The 14,923-nt window shown below is 38.7% G+C and overlaps 1 protein-coding gene across 1 annotated transcript in view; it reads left to right on the plus strand.

Annotated features, from left to right (window-relative positions):
* NOTCH1 (notch receptor 1) overlaps nt 1-5,768 on the plus strand; it is a 51,429-nt gene extending 45,661 nt beyond the window's left edge. Inside the window, exons 26-34 of the mRNA XM_063432863.1 lie at nt 178-597; nt 784-932; nt 1,521-1,737; nt 2,108-2,198; nt 2,457-2,622; nt 3,074-3,372; nt 3,648-3,795; nt 3,925-4,022; nt 4,155-5,768. Coding sequence (XP_063288933.1) covers nt 178-597; nt 784-932; nt 1,521-1,737; nt 2,108-2,198; nt 2,457-2,622; nt 3,074-3,372; nt 3,648-3,795; nt 3,925-4,022; nt 4,155-5,567 — 3,001 coding nt within the window. The 3' untranslated portion in view covers nt 5,568-5,768. The remainder of the gene's footprint in view (nt 1-177; nt 598-783; nt 933-1,520; nt 1,738-2,107; nt 2,199-2,456; nt 2,623-3,073; nt 3,373-3,647; nt 3,796-3,924; nt 4,023-4,154) is intronic.
* Nucleotides 5,769-14,923: the final 9,155 nt, after the last annotated feature.

Consider the following 14,923-nt stretch of genomic DNA (forward strand, 5'->3'; position numbering starts at 1 on the left):
CAGACGTATTTTTGTTTCCAATCATAGATGTTTTTTCTATAGTTTAGTTTTTTTATGAAATCATCACATGGATGGAGAACAATATATTTCCTTTATTTCAGACACTGCTTTCTATCTGATACTAAAACTTGAAACTGTGGTCCTCACCTAAAATTATTTTTTCCCCTCTTTTTTTAGCCCTCTATATGACCAGTATTGCAAAGACCACTTCCAGGATGGTCACTGCGACCAAGGTTGCAACAACGCTGAATGTGAGTGGGATGGCTTGGACTGTGCCGAAAACATGCCAGAGAAACTGGCAGAAGGTACCCTAATGCTGGTGGTTCTGATGCCTCCAGAAAATCTAAAGAACAACTCTGTCAATTTCCTCCGAGAATTAAGCAGAGTTCTTCACACCAATGTGGTGTTCAAGAAGGACAACAAAGGAGAATACATGATCTTCCCATACTATGGAAATAAAGAAGAACTTAAAAAACATCACATTAAAAGGTCTATCAAGGACTGGCCTGAGTACCCTACTACTATGTTTAACAAGATGAAGGATTCCTTGGTGTATGGACGTCACCGAAGAGAGATTGATCAGATGGAAGTCAGGGGGTAAGTAATGCACTTTTTTGTTTATCATCAGATGGGGGGAGAAGCATAATGTATAATTCCAGGAAATGTGTCATCTGTTTCTATCATTCACAAATGCATTTTTCATGTAGATCTTTTGGTTGAAACTGTAGCCTCGATGCCTTCTCTTGTCCAATTACATATTATTTTACTTATTTTGTCATACAGGTCCATTGTGTACCTGGAAATAGACAATCGGCAATGCTTCCAAGCATCTTCTCAGTGTTTCGACAGTGCAACCGATGTAGCTGCGTTTCTTGGGGCACTCGCCTCTATTGGAAGTCTTGATATCCCATACAAGATTGAAGCAGTGAAAAGTAAGTATAATCACTCTCCATACCTCCTCCCTATGCAAACAAAAAAAAAAAAACCAAACGGGTTCATAAAAATCACCTATATGCCCTCGCTCAAAGGCATGCCAAAACCTGGGTCTTATATCACTCATCTCCGTAAACAACCGTCTTCTCTTCTTTCCCCCCTTTTTTTTACTGGATTTATATCAGAATCATTAATTCCTTTAAAAAGACAGCCAGAACGAGAATGAAACTGATCAATATCATGCACGAGGTGCTGGAGATTGTATCTTCAAAATCCCCCCTAAATCCTCTGTCTTAACAGCTCAATGAAAGCACAGTTATGTGAAGTTTATTAATCCTTTTCCTTAAAGGAGTAAAGAATAACTGTCTCTTGGTATTGCCGACTACTGCAAGAGAGAATTTAAGGGTATTTTGCAATTCTGATTAATAGCGTAAAATGACCTTATTTTTGGGAATGATTCCACCCCCTTCAGAAGATTACGTTCATGGACTTTTTTATTAACTAATTTCACTTCATTTCAATTCTGTTGTTGGTCTGAAAGGCAGCATTAATGTCTCAGTTACTGAATGTATTCTGGTCTTCTTCAGGCGAGACGGTGGAAACCAAGAACAACCCTACGCTTTACTCTGTGTTGAGTGTAGTTGCACTTTTGGTGCTGCTGGCCCTAGTTTTTGGAGGAATCATGATGAATAAGAAGAGGCGTAGAGAGCATGGACAACTTTGGCTCCCTGAAGGCTTCAATCCAAAAGAATCTAGCAAAAAGAAACGTCGTGAGCCACTCGGGGAAGATTCAGTGGGTTTAAAGTAAGTAACCGTGTCTCTCTGTTTTTACATTCTGGCTATTATGTATGCTCTTCTGGTTATTAGATCTTCATGGAGACTGAAAGGATTCTATCCAAAATGTTTCAGTCGAATATTTAGTTTAGAATAATGTCCTTTGTTCTTTCTATTTAGGCGGTCACAGAGGTTTTCAAAAAGATAGGGTTACAGGTTTAATTTGTTTGTTTTGGGGGTTTTTTCAGGGGGAGGGAAGGCAAGACCTCAATGTCTTTCCTACTATGTCTTAAAATGATGCTGTTCTGTTTGAATAACTTTTTTTGGATGTTAAAGTTTGCATATTTACAAGGGAGACCTTGACTTGATATTATGGTAAACACTCTTTTTTTCTTTATAGACCTTTGAAGAATGGTGCTGATGGTTCATTAATGGACGATAACCAAAATGAGTGGGGTGATGAAGAAGCCTTGGATAACAAAAGGTTTAGGGTAAGTCGGAAAAAGGCTTCAAACAGTGATTTTTAGTGCTAGCTAGCTATAAAATAAGGTCAGTTGTGCGGCTATCAACTCAAAAGTAAAATTGTATTGTTTTGGTCTGGTTGACTTATCATGTGGTCATGATGTGTGTTGGACCATCTCACGTGTTATAGATTCATGCTGATGATGGCTGGGTTGTGTAGGCCGAAACACATGATCACTTTGAAGTTATTTCATCCTAGACTTGGATTTGTCTTTTATCCACCACAGTATGAAGAACAAGTTATGCTGCCCGAACTCAGTAACCAAACTGACCACAGACAGTGGACCCAGCAGCACTTGGATGCAGCTGACCTCCGCATTCCAGCCATGGCCCCCACCCCACCGCAGGGTGAGATAGATGCTGACTGTATGGACGTCAATGTGCGTGGTCCAGGTATGCAATTGTTCACTCATTTCATGCCTTGTTTTTTCAGCCATTTTTATTTAAACAAGGCTTTATTTAAAAAAATGCTTGAATGTACATGTTGCATTTTAGATTATTTTTCTTTAGTAAATATTTGTTATATTAGAGGAACAAAATAACCAATTCTGGAAAAAATATATACGTTTTGTAGAGCATTTTTTTTCTCTATTTGTGTGCATATAGAGTAAAATCTATATCTTTTAAGCTATTACAAAAATATATTTAAAAGTTAACATTCAGCTGATCTGGTACTATTTTAAACAGAAAGCTGTGACTTTTTATTTGTAATTAAAATAGAAACATTTTCAGAGGTCATTACTGAGAGCTGTACCTATAGGTGCCCCTCCGCCCCCCCACCCCCCTGTACTTTGACACTTGCACTATATGTTTTCCTTATTTTCCAAATATTATTTGTGCTTAGATGGTTTCACACCTCTGATGATTGCCGCGTGCAGCGGAGGGGGGTTGGAGACCGGAAATTGTGAAGAAGAGGAGGACGCGTCCGCCAATATGATTTCAGACTTTATTGGTCAAGGTGCCAACTTGCACAACCAGACAGACCGCACCGGAGAAACTGCGCTGCATTTAGCTGCAAGATATGCTCGTGCTGACGCCGCCAAGCGTCTCCTTGAGTCCAGCGCAGATTCCAATGTCCAGGACAACATGGGGAGGACACCACTACATGCTGCAGTTGCGGCCGATGCTCAAGGAGTTTTTCAGGTACAATTATCAGATTATTAACAGTTTAAAGCAGTGGAACTGGGGTACCCTGGTTCAAAGCTTGATCAGACCACTTCACCTAACTATATATCAGCCTACCTCATATATAGTAAGCTGTTTTGAGCAGGGCCTTTCTCACCTCAAAATATCCTCTTTCTATAATTGTAAAACGCTGCGGAATATATTGGCGCTAGAAATACTAATAATAATAATGTTTGTTCTCAATACCTGTGTTATTTTGCCTAATTATTATTTTTTTTCTGATCTCTGAACAGATTCTCATAAGGAATCGAGCTACAGATTTAGATGCCCGTATGTATGATGGCACCACACCTCTCATACTAGCTGCTCGCTTGGCAGTGGAGGGCATGGTGGAAGAGCTGATCAATTCTCACGCAGATGTCAACGCAGTGGATGAGCTAGGTATACCAAATATCTTTATGGTATCTTTATATATTGAATTACATGCTCCACTGGACCCTTTATTATGCACATTTTATTTTTACCGACATCAATCCAACGTTTTTCTTTTTGTTTTTTTCACACATTTAGGAAAATCTGCTTTGCACTGGGCAGCAGCTGTTAATAACATTGATGCTGCAACTGTACTACTGAAAAATGGCGCCAATAAGGATATGCAGAATAATAAGGTACTAATTTGCCTAGTATTTTTTATTTTATTTTTTTAAATAGAATTGTGTGTGACTTGAGAGGGTTATGAAGCACTGGACTGGATATAGATCATCACCATCCATTTATAATTTCTTGACTTTTGTTTGCAGGAAGAGACACCACTGTTCCTTGCGGCACGGGAAGGTAGCTATGAAACAGCTAAGGTTCTCCTGGATCACTATGCAAATCGGGATATTACAGATCACATGGACAGGCTTCCTCGGGACATCGCTCAAGAACGCATGCACCATGATATTGTCCAGCTGCTGGATGAATATAACCTAGTGAGGAGCCCTCAGCTACACAATGGTCCAATGGGTGGACAGACCTTATCTCCTCCCATCTGTTCCCCTAATGGCTACATTGGAAACATGAAGTCAGCTGTTCAAGGAAAGAAGGCTCGCAAGCCAAGTACGAAGGGTACTGGTTGCAAAGATTCCAAGGATCTTAAAGCGAGGAGAAAAAAGTCCCAAGATGGCAAAAATGGGATAATGGATTCAGGGAGCTCAGGTGTATTATCCCCAGTTGATTCTCTGGAGTCTCCACATGGGTACTTATCAGACGTGGCATCTCCTCCACTGATGAATTCCCCATTTCAGCAGTCACCATCAATGCCTCTGAACCACCTCACCACATTGCAGGATTCTCATATCAGTATGAATCATTTGAACATGGCCACAAAGCAGGAAATAACTACAGGCAACACCAACCGAATGACATTTGATGGCATGACGCCTCGTCTTAGTCACTTGCCTGTATCTAGTACTAGTGCTGTTCTGAGCAATGGTTCCATGCAGTTTACAGTAGGGGGCGCTCCTATGGATGGCCAGTGTGAGTGGTTTACAAGGTTACAAAATGGAATGGTTCAGAACCCATATAGCGTCATGAGGAGTAATCTCCAACAAGGTGGTCACCAGCAATCTCAAGGTCTTCAGCACAACCTGATGGCATCCATGCATAACGGCTTGCCAGCAACTACTTTGTCCCAGATGATGAGCTATCAGGCAATGCCGAACACAAGGTTGTCCAACCAACCTCATCTAATGCAAGCTCAGCAACTACAACAGATGCAGCAACAGCAGAATTTACAGCTGCAGCAGCAAAACTTACAACAGCAGCAACTGCACAACTCAAACTCTTCTTCCGCCACTCATATGGCAGCTTCCTTTTGCAGTAGTGAGTTAAGTCAGCCCGACATACAGCAAATTACCAACAACAGCATCCATGCAATAATGCCCCAGGAAACTCAAATCCTGACATCATCGCTGCCGACAACACTCACTCAGTCTATGACCACTACTCAGTTTCTAACTCCACCATCACAGCATAGCTACTCTTCTCCAATGGACAATACCCCCAACCACCAGCTCCAGGTGTCAGACCACCCGTTCCTGACTCCTTCTCCGGAATCTCCCGACCAGTGGTCTAGTTCATCACCTCATTCTGATTGGTCAGAGGGTATATCGAGCCCACCAACAAGTATGCAGTCACAACATACTCATATTCCTGAAGCGTTCAAGTAAATAATATATTAAAAAAGGGACCCAAACCAAAGTTCTATATACTTTTGGTTGATTTAAGACAGTGGGATAGAGCAAAGGACATTTTATATGGTTTTATAAATAAGACACTGAACATTTAAATTTTTTTTTAAAGTATTTATTTATATACTTTTACCATTGACATAAAACACTGCCTTTTATTATTTTTATTTATATTTTCAGTTCCCATTTTTTTCAAAAAAATTTTACTTTTTTTTAGCATTTTACGAAGTTGAAAGTGTTTTATTTTAATTTTTTTTTTTACCATATTGTAAAATGTTTAAGAACAATTCTTGAAAAATGACTATTTATTAATATTATTTTTTTTATCCTTGATGAACAACCTGGAAATAAAAAATATTCGATATACTGAAGAAACAATGGTCATGCTTATATTTCAAACAAAAATATTTTTTAAAAAAAGTGTATTTTTACCATTTTATAGAATGTTCCATTGGCCAGCCCTAGATCTTGTTTTCACTGTTATAAATATTTGTTGAATTGTTCAGTATTACAGCTGATTGTTGCCTAAGCTATGATGTTTATAATTGTTTTTTGGTAAATCATAAAAACACTTGTCTACAATTATAAATTAAAAAAGGAAAAAAAAAACATATCAAATGTCTGTAATCTTCATGTGGAGGATATATTTGATGTGGTATCCAAGATACACATTTCCTTTTGAAAATTCCAATATACTTTTTTTGTAAATATATAAAGGGAAAAGGACAAAACAGTGCAAAGTGGACTGCAAAAGTTTTTTGTTGTGTAATCGAAAGGATGCAGCTCTTTGAAATCAACGCCTTCACATTATCAATTGTGACATTTGTATCTGTATATTTTATCGAGGGTGTCACCCGTTGACACCAATCCATGGATCCTGTGGCATTCTGGGTTCCGTGCGTCTGGAAAGGGTGCTTTGATAAGAAAAACACAAGCATGTGGTGTTTGGTACAAGCCTGTGGCATAACATTTTCTGTTTTTGTAAATATATAAGGGATTTTGTTTAAAAAATCTGTATGCGTGTCCTGATAAAATCATGTATCAGGTTAGAAGTGCCTCGAAATGACTGCCCTCCACCCAAACGGACATCTGCGAATCCTTCGATGACTCCCGTTTTCTAGGGATAACTAAAATCAACGCCAGTTTGAACAAATATCATTGAAATAAATATATATATATATAAAAAAAAACACTTCCAAAATCCTTCCTTGGTTATCTGAGTTGGTCTAATAAAAAAAAGTCTCATTTTACCCAGGGAGTCCATTTACATCTCTAATGCGATATGTGGATAAATATCGGGCAGATTGGTATTTTTTTTTTTTGTTTTTTTTGTTTGTTTTTTTATATGCCATGTTGTACAAAACTGTAGGGTGTAGTATTAAAGAAAAAAATTCTAATAATTGTATGTACCTACAAAGCTGTAGTTTTAAAAAAAAAATATGTATTTTTCTGTTAACTGCTTTGTAAACTGATGGTTTTTTTTGTATAATAAAAATGAGGCAAAACAAAATAACTACAATATTTCTTAAATTCCATGTGTGAGACTTGTTTTATTTTTTTTGCTTTCCTAGTTTATTTTAAATTTTACTTAAAATAATCTACTAATTATCTTAAAAAGTAAAAGGCTGTATATGATCTTGTTACACAACAATGAGAGATATTTATTTGACAAAAATATATTGAATTAATAATTATAGTGCCCCAGGTTATTCCTCAGCACAAAATAAATTAAATATATATGTGTGCACAAGAAATTAATGGGAAACCGGAACTAGATTTGGATAGGGCCCTGCTAAAAAAAGAAAATTTTAAGTGGTTTTTTTGGGGGTTTTTTTTAATATGAATTATTCCTTAAAATGATCAAATAAGTGTTAGTGATGTCTGAAAAATCAAACTATATATATAAAAATATCCACACCTGTGTATACTGACTGATGTCTCTGTCTGGGCTCCCTGTCAATCAAGGTCTCCCCTCTCCTGTTACTGAAAATGGAGACTCAATTTGTTTCTCCTCCATTTTAATGTGTGCCATGGCTGTGCCAGAACTAAACTGGATTGTGATGCCAATTGCTAAACTTCCAGATACATTTAAAAGAAAGCTGAGAGTCATGCAAAAAAAGGTTAAGTTAAAGGTGATATTATATGTATTTGTTCAATGGTTTAATTCCTAGAAATTGGCATTTCCCTTTTAAATGAACCTATGGTAAACAAAATACTTACATTAAGATAAAAATGTAGTATGAAGGAGGGAAAATATTATTCCACCCCCCCTGATTCCACTAAGAAATTCCATTTAAATGGAAAAGAGAATGGACTTGCATTAGAATAGGGGTGGGCAACCTCCAAATGTTGTGTGTGTGCACCACATTATGCATCATGGGAGATGTAGTCCACAGCATCTGGAGTGTACAAGGTTGTCAATCTCTGCATTAAAAAACAAATAAAACTCTCTGCACATAATCAAACGCCTTCTGAGTCAAACTGAAACACTCCACATACAGACTCGAAGTAGCATGACCACTTCAGATCGGTGAAGTGGTCCTAGTGCTTGGAGTAACCCTTTAACAAGATTAATCTAGTACATTTAGAAAGGTTCATGCTGTATCGGAGAACCCGTGAAAACAATGTGGGCGTTTCGGATCAGGACCATAAACAGTTTCTGGTAGCGGAGTTGGTTGATGGTAGCTGGCACATAGAGATAGGAGTCTTCTTCTAAGATGTATACAAATAGTCATCGCTCTTTGAAAACAATTTTTTTTAACATTTAAATTATTTGTCCTTGTTCACAAGGAAAAAAAAAATTTTGTTTTTAATAACAAGAGATGAGGGCATTGAGTTATACATCTTTTAAATGACTCGAAAATCGGATTGACTGCATTGGGCTTTAACCCCTTAAGGACACGTGACATGTCATGATGGTCCTTAAGGGATTAAAATAAATTATGGAGCAAAGAGTAGGATGGTTCTTGCTGACAGGGCTGGCCTTCAGGGTGTGCGGCCGCACAGGGGGCGCCGTGCGGCCAACACAGCTCACACTTGGCCAGCCGGCATTAAAAAAAAAAAAGGAAGGGAGGGGCGCTGTGAAGATTTTTCACACAGGGCACCCAAAGGCCTAAGGCTGGCCCTGCTTGCTGAGTTATAATTGGTGAAAATTGGGACATAGCCCCCACAGCTGGACTGTCCTGAATAAATTGGGACAACTACCAAAAACACTTGATCTATCAACTCCAGGAAAAAAGACTTGTCAGAGATGACTTGGTAGTGGAGCCCAAAAAGTGACAATTTGATTGGTAAAAGATTCTCTAAGCACCATACCCACTCGATCTCCGCAGTCTTAGCCTATCACTACCACCCATGGTGGTTATGAGTTGGTATGGCTAAGACTGAGCCACTGGCCCTCATTCAGTGTTTAATTAGTTGAAAATGTGAAAGCACCAGAGGACTCCAGGGACCATGGTCACTTCAATATGATGACATGGTAGTGGGGCCTACAGTGTCCCTTTAAATAGCATGTCTGTCCTAGAATATCTCACGTGATGAAGGACAAAGAGAAACATTGTTTCTTTTACTAAATATAGCATTGCAGAGGATTATCTAATTATAGAATAAGTTATAGGTTGTGAAAGGAAATAACACCTAATTCCAGAAATATAAAGGATTCTTAGATGTTTGCCCCACGCGTAGTGCGTCCTGGGCTTTTATTCCTGAGACAAGGATGTCCTCCTTAATCCATCTGATGAGCACGCTTGTCAAACATGATTTTGGTTTTCCCCATTCACACAGCTAACATCCTTTTCTGGAGTGAGTCATCACCCAACTATGAGTTTGCAAGATTATTCTTGGTAAATCACTGGGAAAGTTTAACGTTAATTGGCCCTGTTCCTTTATCTACATAAAAGCATTGTCCTCTTTATCAGCTGAGCATTGGAAAACCCACAGATGTGTTCACTCATTAAAATCCTGTTTTTATTGCGATTACGCTAAATGCTACATTTCACATCCGGGAAATCTAGTACAACGATGGAACGCAAGCATAACAGTACATTGTAGGTTCGATGTTACAAGTCTTATTTGACATTTTCTCTGCAATTCCCAATTCTTCTGGTTCATCTACTAAATAGTGGGGGTTATTCACGTAACCACAATTTTTAGTGAAATAAATGGCAAACTGCAAAATTCAGATAGGTCTTTTTCTAGAAACGTTCGCCAGCTCATGTAGCAAAAGCCATATTCAGTTTTGCAATTCACTCTTATATATTTTAGCGTTTAGGGAATAAAATCGTGTTAAAAACTTTCTTTTAAATTTGTGTTAAAAACTTTATTTTATTTATTTTTTTTTTTTTTAAACAGACCAGCTGCTTATATTATTTTAATTCCTAAATTACAACGAACCTCCTATGGAATGCCTGAGAAATGTATAACTTAAAGCACAGAAGAAGAGGTGACCTGGTAGAAACAAGTAATGTACAATTTGAAATTTGAAATCTCTGGTTGAGTGTCAAATCTGAGGACTAAGCACATAAAGTCAGCTGGAGGCACCTGAGGTTTGTTCCTTAATATCCTAAATAGCAACAATTTAAAAAACGGTTTTAAGTGAACATCTTGATGTGTTCAAAATATGGCCTCGATTTCATATTTCTGGGCAAGCTTTTCAAACAATTTAATATGTTTGGATAAACTTTTAAAAATGATTTCATATTTTGAAAAATGTTTAATATTTAGATTTTTTTTTATTTTATAAATTATTCATACCATATATATTTTTTTGAAACTGTCATATTTTGACAAAATAATTTTACAAGCTTATCCCCCAAAAATGATTCATTTGGAAAGCTTATTCAAAAATAATAAATGGAGGCCTACGTTAGGTCGAGCTGTCAATTCTTATCGATGTGGAATTGGTCCATTTAGGATGATTGCTGGATTATTTTAAGGGACACGATAGTCACCAGAATAATACAGCTTAATGTTGTTGTTCTAGTGAGTATAATCATTGCCTTCAGACATTTCCATGCAAACACTGTATTTTCAGAGAAAATGCAGTGTTTACATTGTCCCTAGGGACACATTACTCAGATGGCCACTGGAGGTGCTTCCTGGGGCAGTGCTGCACTGTAGGCAGCACTGCTGTTCAGTGTCTCCACGCTCTGAATGGGGATGATGAATTTTCCTTATGGAGATGCATTGATTCATGCCTCCTTAACGAATCTAGCCAATTCATATGGGAACGTATTGGACTGGCTAAAAATCTGCAAATTCTGATTATGTCACCAAGGAGGTGGATCTGGGGCAAGGCCAGTGCGGTGCTGGAAAGAAGGTGAGTTTTTACCTATTCTAAGGGGGGCAACCCACCTAAATAGTGGATTAAACACTATAGGGTCAGGAATACATGTTTGTGCTCCTGACCCTATAGTGTTCCTTTAAATACCCTGACTGCAGATCTGGTGATCTTTTTCGGGTGTTTTTGGTTGGCAAAGGTTTCTGGGGGTTGTAGTTACCAAGAGCTTGAGGCCTATTACTTAAATACCCCCAGATTAGATCATCTGTTGATGAACCCCAGTCTCTCATCTCCACAACCACTTCTGAAAAAAACAGAAATTCCTAAAAAAAACTGTACTGAATTTCTGTTGCCAAAATGTGTTTCTTGATTGGAAATACAGAAACATTTAATTATTTATAAAATATTTTACCAGGAAGGGTATATTGAGATTTCTCTCGTTTTCAAGTATGTCCTGGGTCCACAAAACATTGCATTGATACAATTGGGCACAATAAAATACAAAAACAATATTAATACACAATATATATCTTAAAATCTTCCCTAAGCCTAAAGTCCTTTAAGAGATCCCTCTATACATACCTCAATACAGAATGCACCTGTCATGGTTGATTATATATTCCCAACCTGTTCTATGTTAAATTTTGTATATATTGTGTATTAAAGGACCACTATAGTGCCAGGAAAACATACTCGTTTTCCTGGCACTATAGTGCCCTGAGGGTGCCCCCACCCTCAGGGTCCCCCTCCCGCCGGGCTGGATGGAGAGTAAAGGGGTAAAACTTACCTTTATTCCAGCGCCGGGCGGGGAGCTCTCCTCCTCCTCTCCGCCTCCGATCCTCCCTTTCGGCTGAATGCGCATGCGCGGCAAGAGCTGCGCGCGCATTCAGCCGGTCGCATAGGAAAGCATTTACAATGCTTTCCTATGGACGCTTGCGTGCTCTCACTGTGATTTTCACAGTGAGAATCACGCAAGCGCCTCTAGCGGCTGTCAGTGAGACAGCCACTAGAGGATTTGGAGGCTGGATTAACCCATTTATAAACATAGCAGTTTCTCTGAAACTGCAATGTTTATAAAAAAAAGGGTTAATCCTAGAGGGACCTGGCACCCAGACCACTTCATTTTGAAGTGGTCTGGGTGCCTAGAGTGGTCCTTTAATATTGTTTTTGTATTTTATTGTACCATAATTTATCAATGCAATGCTTTGTGGACCCAGGACATACTTAAAAACGAGAGCAATCTCAATGTATCTTTACTGGTAAAATATTTTATAAATAAATAAATAATAGTATACAAAATTTAACATAGAACGGGTAGGAAATATATAATCAACCATAAAACATGTATAAAGCTAGGAAGGCATATTGTCGACATGGTGTAAATGTACAAATATTTAAACTACATAAAAACTCCCCCCTCTCCGTCCCCCACAAAAAACAGGTTAGTTTCCCTTAAAGCGCAGATTTTAGACGCCATATCAGAATCATTTATTAAAGTGAGAACTCTCGGGAATTCATAATGGATTTCCCATATAAAGGGATATTAGCTGAAGTGGAGAAATTCCCCAAGTCAGCTATTTCAGCCATAAATTTGAAATTCATTTTGAATTCCTGACAATTATCACTTTGGTAAATAACCCAGTTATGTGTTTTCCAGTTGGTAGTTTTCCAGTTGGTAGTACAGAAGTTTAGAACGTTGGCGCCCCCCAGAGGGTAATCAGAGTTGCGATACAATAAGCAGGCAGCTGATCGCACTGTTTTACTTCCATTACAAATAGACAATTGTTATATGAAGTATTTCTTATTACTTAGCTTGGGTTTAGTGTTATAATACTACTATCTCAGAGTCACACATCGAATGTATGATACATGATTTGAATTTGGAAACTTTAAACCGTTCAGTTGTGCCAGGACAGTCATGATATAAAGGACAGCATTAGCCACGTCTGATGAAGGGGTTAAGTAATAATATACAGCCTCGGAATTCAGCTGAATCAGAGAATTTTGGGAACAGAGCTATTTGTAGCATTGGTTTTTAATACACCACACTTCATTGTTTAGTGGAAACACACCGGATCTGTCCGATTTGGGGGTCTTTGTGAAATATGCCAAATATTCTACACAATTCCCAGTTAGGTAAATGGACACTGAGCACTAGCAAGATGTAGATGACCCCAAGGCTCACAGACTGTCATTGCATGACGTGATAGCGAAAATTACCCATTAATAATGTAGCGGAAGGGGTGGGCAGCTTTCAGTGCCATGTGACCCCTGTTTTTTTGTCAAACCACTTAAAAAATTATTATAAGAAATATTTGAGGGGCTCCAGTGCACCATAATTACTACAACATGGTGTAACAGCACAATAAGCTGTAGGGGTTATAGCGCTTGGTTGTAGTCAATTATAATTATTTATATAGCACCAATATATTCTGTAGCGCTGTACAACAGGTAAACAAGACAAACATCTAATTCTAACTAAACATGGTTGATATACTGCAACAGTATGCAAGGTGGGCCTTGCCCAAAAGAGCTTACAATCTAAAAGGATAAGGGAGAAATACACATAGGGAATTCAATTGGGGGGCAGGGGGTGTTTGGGTGGATGGAACACAACAGATAGGAACGGCAGATAAATGTTATATGGGATGAGGAGTTAAGGGGAGAGCTCTAAAGAAATGTATTTTTAGTGATTTTTGAAGGTCTGCGGAGATGTGGAGAGTTGACTGAACCGCAGGAGAGCATTCCATAAGATATTGTAGTGCAGTGGTTGGAGTACCCTTGAGACCTTCTAGAATTAAACCTTTGTGTCATGGTGGAAAAGCCAAGTGACTTAAAATTCTGGTTTTGAAAATTTCACCTTAAAAACATGATTAATAATGAATATATTTTTTAAAGGGCACCTATTCCAATGGACAAAGATGAATATATATGGACATCACTATCTGTGACCATTTTCTTTAAACAGGAAACAGCCATTGAAGGCAATCCCTTTGTCCACATATATTTAGGGACATTGAGAGGAGGCAGGGAGTTTATTTTTTTAATTGATGCCAAAGGGACTGAGCAGTCACTGGCGCTAAGGAGACATGGTCAGTGGGCACATACACTTCTAGAAAATGGCACCCCTATCTAGGCAACTAATGTAATTCTACAGCAACTGCCAATGGGTAACGTTCAGAGGCAGAACTAATGTAGAGAGGACCCTGGTGCAAAAAAAATATTTTAGGCCCCCCCTTTAGTGCAAGAGTGGCCAAAAGGTAAATGCCCATCTATCGTACAACTCCCACAATTATTTGCCAGCTGGGGATCTACCATTTGCCCACCCTTGCAGGGTTGTAATTGTGAGCAGTGTTTGTGCGTTTGAATGTAAGCATATTTTTGTATAGAATATGTGTGTGCAAGTCGGAGGTATTTCTATGTACTATTTCCATTGGAACGCAGCGGTATACTTGTGTGTAAGGTTTGCATTTGAATGCAGGGTGTGCTTGTATGTAGTGTTGGCTTTTAAATGCAAGTATACACACTGACAGAGACATTCAAATACACACTGAAAAATACACACACATTCACATTGACACATATACACACAGATAAACACTCTGACACATACACACACTGACACACAGAAACACATACACCTGGACACACAGACTTATATATATACACACACTAACACACAGATACACACATCCATTTTAAATTTTATATTGTTAGCATAACTTTTATGTACAGGATGGTGGCTTGCTTTGGGTCCTGCTGCTGGCTGAGACTGATGAGAGTTTGGGGTCTGGAACAGATCTCTCCCTGCTTCTCTCCACCTCACTACATGTGTTGCTGCCTCCAACTCTGCTTCTTGCGCAGGCTCTCCCCATAGCTGGGAGGCAGTGACAGGGTCTCACTTTCTCCCAGTCAGCCTATCTAAAAGGGGCTCCTGTTCAGCAATACCCACCAGATGGCCCTAAGTGCATGGGTCACTAGATGGGGACCCCCTGCATGCGAGCCCCAGTGCAACCACAACAGCGATAGTTCCGCTGATGATAGGGTTAGTGTTTCA

The sequence above is a fragment of the Pelobates fuscus genome, chromosome 9, assembly GCF_036172605.1.
Source record: "Pelobates fuscus isolate aPelFus1 chromosome 9, aPelFus1.pri, whole genome shotgun sequence".
In the NCBI taxonomy this organism is placed as follows: Eukaryota; Metazoa; Chordata; class Amphibia; order Anura; family Pelobatidae; genus Pelobates; species Pelobates fuscus.